The sequence below is a fragment of the Saccostrea echinata genome, unplaced genomic scaffold, assembly GCF_033153115.1.
Source record: "Saccostrea echinata isolate AGI-Se365-2 ecotype Australia unplaced genomic scaffold, CSIRO_AGI_Sech_v1 ptg000028l, whole genome shotgun sequence".
NCBI lineage: Eukaryota > Metazoa > Mollusca > Bivalvia > Ostreida > Ostreidae > Saccostrea > Saccostrea echinata.
Window position 1 is genome coordinate 101,416 of NW_026889777.1, and position 4,523 is coordinate 105,938.

At 36.5% G+C, this 4,523-nt stretch overlaps 1 protein-coding gene across 1 annotated transcript; it reads right to left on the reverse strand.

The window, feature by feature from the left end:
* Nucleotides 1–207: 207 nt before the first annotated feature.
* On the reverse strand, nt 208–684 carry LOC133193881 (uncharacterized). Its single transcript, XM_061329798.1, has one exon. It carries the CDS (start codon nt 682–684, stop codon nt 208–210), a length of 477 nt encoding a protein of 158 aa, XP_061185782.1.
* Nucleotides 685–4,523: the final 3,839 nt, after the last annotated feature.

The window sequence follows — 4,523 nt, forward strand, 5'->3', positions numbered from 1 at the left end:
ATGACGAAAGCTGCGTTGTAAATTTGATTTTCTCTCATGTATCGCAAAAGTCTGCGCCAAGCCCAATGTTCACAATCATCATGATAATTTTCGTGCACGGTACCATCTTCTGTGGAAAATCTGTAAACTAAGACACGATTATCTGCACTTGCTGCATAGGGATCTATTAAAACTTTGCTGTACATATTCTTGACATCCTCCACAGCCTTATCTCGAGCACCGAAAGCCATAAATTCCGAGCCGTCCTTTTTGATTGGGCCCGATTTGTTTTGTTTCAACTGAGTCTGGATGTTCCGTCTCTTCAGGCGTTACCAATAAGGCGTCCGCATTTGATAGAAATGGTACGTCATCTTTATAACTGGAGCCATTGGGCAAAATGATCTGATTCTTTTGAATCTTAACAGTGATGTTTTGGCTGCGCAAAGACTCTGCTGTATCATACACCCTGTTTCGAGCGGATACAATGGATGCAGGTTGTTGTGTGGTAATAAAGAAGGGTAATGGTTGTTTGGCAATTTTCTTTAGCTTTTGGGCATTAAGAATTGTGTTGATTTTACTACGGTCGGTCAGCTTTGCAGTAATGGATACAGGTCGGTCAGAATTGTATTGTGGGCGTGCCCCATTCCTATGAATCCTGACAAAACTGGCATCCACCCCTAGAAGTTCTTTAAAAGTTACTGGCATTGATGTGGGTAGGTCCTCATTGGGTTCGTAAAGATAATTGTGAATAAGGATATTGTCTCACATAGACCTTGACCAACACTGGGTGAAATAAGCAGTTTCCCGTCATGGGATACTATATGGAAAGCACATGGAAACCTCAAGTTTACATAATGTTTCCCAGTGGTTTCCGCAGGGGATGCCAGGTTATTCCGTCAAGTTTCCGTGGCACGGAAACTACTACGCTCCGATTCCATTAGGTATCCCAAACCAAGGAAACCTCGGGAAACCTGAAGTTTCCCAAGCCTCCATGTAGTTTCCTGTAATGGGAAACCTAAAGATTCCACTGGTTTCCATAATTAGGGAACTACATGGAATCGGAGCGTAGTGGTTTCCATGGAATGGGGAAACTGGATGGAATCCTCAGGTTTCCCATGAACGGAAACTAGAGGAAACCTCATGATTCCTCAAGTTTCCATGACTCAGGAAATTACATGGAATTGGAGCGTAGCGGTTTCCGTGTGATGGAAACTTGGCGGATTTATCTGGTGTCCCATAAAAGGAAATTACAGGGAAACTTGAAGATTCCCTTATTTTTCTGAGATGGGAAGCAATGTGGGATTGTGGTGTAATAGTTTCCATACCATGGAAACTACAGGGTAGGTTGAGCATTTCAATTTTGGGAGATGATTGACAAGCTACTGGAAGCTAAAGGATCCCTGTATTTTCCATGGTAAATCTTTCTTTTCTAGAATGTGAAAAGAGAACAGCAGTTTTAAATTAAAATATATATTATTAATTTCCTTGGTAAACTGTGGTTTCTTTTCAAAATCTATTAAAAAATGTATAAAAAAGAAATAGCATTATCAAATCATATGTTTAATAATTCATTTTAATGTACAAAAACATTATTTAAAAATGATATCAAAATAAATGAAATCATATGTCTTAATGTTGTAGTCTTTCACATCTAAGTCCATTCATAAACTTCATTAAATGCTCAGTACTTCTTTCAACATCAGCTTCCCACGCATTTTCTTCACATCATCTGCGATTTGCAATATATTTTCGTACAAAATTATTATTTGATGTAAGAATTGTATACTTGAATATTACATGTATTTAGAAATCTGACAAGATCACCTCAGTGTCCTTTAATGTACCAATATCAGTGATTAGTTTCAGTCTTTAAATTTAATGACCATGAAATCAGAATAATGACCATTACACAATACTGTTTTAAGCCAGATTAATATCAAAGCAGGTATGATTGAGAATATAACCATCTCATAGAACACTGCTTTTAGCTGAGTCAATTGGAGAGAAATGTGCTCCGGACAAGGATATTACAAGGAGTTGTTTTTTTTTTTTTTAATTGACATTTGACCTAGAAAATTGGTTAAAGATCACTACACACCCTTCGTCACATGGCACACAAGCCAGATCATACAAAGGGAGAAAGTTATGTTCTGGACAAAGACTTTAAATAAAGATATATAGTGTATTCTGATACTGACCTTTGACTTGGATAATTGGTCCAAGGTCACTTTTTACCCTCTATCCACAGGCACTCTATGGGTTAAGTTTAAGTGAGATTGGGCTAAGAGGAGAGAAAATATACTCAGGACAAGTGATATCAGATGGACAGACAGATCATCTCATGGCATCCGCAGAACAGGACCCTTAAAAAACCCGTAACATCGTTTTCCATAAGAGACATTTTTCTGTCCATTCGAATATATTACAACTGACCCTAATAATTCCAGCTCTCTCCGCAGTTGAGCGTTTTCTTGACGTAGCAAAGATATATCATCATAATTTCTATATATATATTATAAAACATTGCAAAGAAAAGCATAGAAAAGACGCACAAAGAAAAAAATCAAAAAACATAAGTCATTGATGTCGTATGGATAAATTCAGGACCTCTTGATTCCCCTCTCCCTCCGATTTAAGGGAATAAAAACTTATCCACCTTACTACATCATATATTGCGTTAAGTGTGGTATTTGAATATTGAATTTTGACTTTCTTCCAATCCATCTTCAAAAATATATAATATGCTTTCGCATTCAAAAAGATTGATTGATTTGTGTTGTTTAACGTCCCTCTCGAGAATTTTTCACTCACCACTTGCCGGTGGAGAGCTGCAAATTTTGTCCTATACTCGGCATTTACGGCCATTGAGCAGTGAGGGATCTTTTCCGTGCCAACACCTACTGCGACATGAGACCTCGGTTTATACAGTCTCGTCCGAAGGACCGGTCTCCACGTCCCACAGTGGGATTCGAATCCGCGACGTAAGGATCAACTCCTTACTTCGCGACTCTAGAGCAGACGTACTAACCACTGCGCCACGCGGGCGACCATTCAAAAAGATATTCCCTGCTTCTACACCCCTAACGTTATATTAACTGACCCCTAAACAAAATCAGTCTATTTTCTGAACAATGAGAAAACAGGTAACAGAATTTATTTTAAAAGTATTTTAAGAGGTAATATCATGAGCATTTCTTTTCTAGAATACGATACCTCATGTTCCATGCACAGATTTTTGGTGTGAGTGTAGTAAATGAACTTGTACCTTAAGTTTCAAGTATTCATTATCACAAAAATGAATCATATGTATTGCGAGGAGCAAGAAGTTGGAACTATTATAAACTGATGTGGATCTTGTATTTCCTTATTCTCGTTAATGTAAAGAAAACTGGGTTGACTTGGATAAATAGATAATTAAGCTAGGCTGCCTGTAAGAATAATTCAAATGAAATGTATTTCTAACGTCTTTTAAATCACATCTCAAATGGTTTGAAATGAGAACTCAATTCTAAGGCTAATGATATCATAAACACACAATCCCTAGTTTTATTGGTCAAGATTTGTTAACATAAGCTTTATGATGATTATTACAAAACAGGGGGCTTACGCAGGCACGCCAGGTCATTGCATTAACTCCTTGAGTCTTCGCATTTGAAGAGCTAATGATGATTACATTTAGGATGTTTGGGAATGACTTACAAAAAATCATTTTATTTGTCGTATTGGTGATCTAACTAGTATATGTTTTTATAATCGTGCAGCAAAAGAAAAAACACCTTTTGTGATAAATCTCCATTCATCAAGCAAAATAAAGTATACTTATAGAATCCGCCAAAGCTTAAGTACATGCATCAGAGATTGACTTATCTTGAATACGAAGAGGATACATGCTTTTGTGTTTCTCATTCTGAAATGTTGGTTTTAAATGGTTTTAAAATGTAACATAATAACTTTATAAAAAGTAAAATATAACATAAAAACACCAAAAAATTATATTATTAGTGAATACACAATAATGTACAGATACTTTGGAGTGTGTAAAGAAATTTCTTTGAGTTAGGTAACACGCATTTGGTTCTAATTTGTCCGCACATCGGCAACCAGTGAACTCTCCTGTTGGAGAAAAAGACCTAATGAGAGCGATAGGATATGGTCTCATAGAAATTATTCTTATTAACTTAAGGTGGTTTTAATGCTCCCCAGCTGGAAACTGGCGTCAGCACCGGAAAAGTCTACATATTCATTTTATTTTCACACCAACTATATAATTATATAGTACACGCTATTAATTCCGTCTAAATTACCAACGACGTGTTAATTAATCGATAGGCGCAACACATTCTTCGCCTATTTACACGGTCTGACTTGTAAGATTTAATTTCAGATGTGATTTTACATCTGACTCCAGTGTTTCATTTACACTGTATGATTTGTCAGATATGTAGCTCATTAATATTTCCCTCCAAATTTCTTGTTTACAATTTAACAATGTAAAAGGGCAATTACATACTACCTTTCCGTTTTCTAATGATAGCAGCTATGTA

Coding starts and splice junctions, on each gene's coding strand:
- LOC133193881 (XM_061329798.1), bottom strand. CDS start 684: ATGCCAGTAACTTTTAAAGAACTTCTAGGGGTGGATGCCAGTTTTGTC.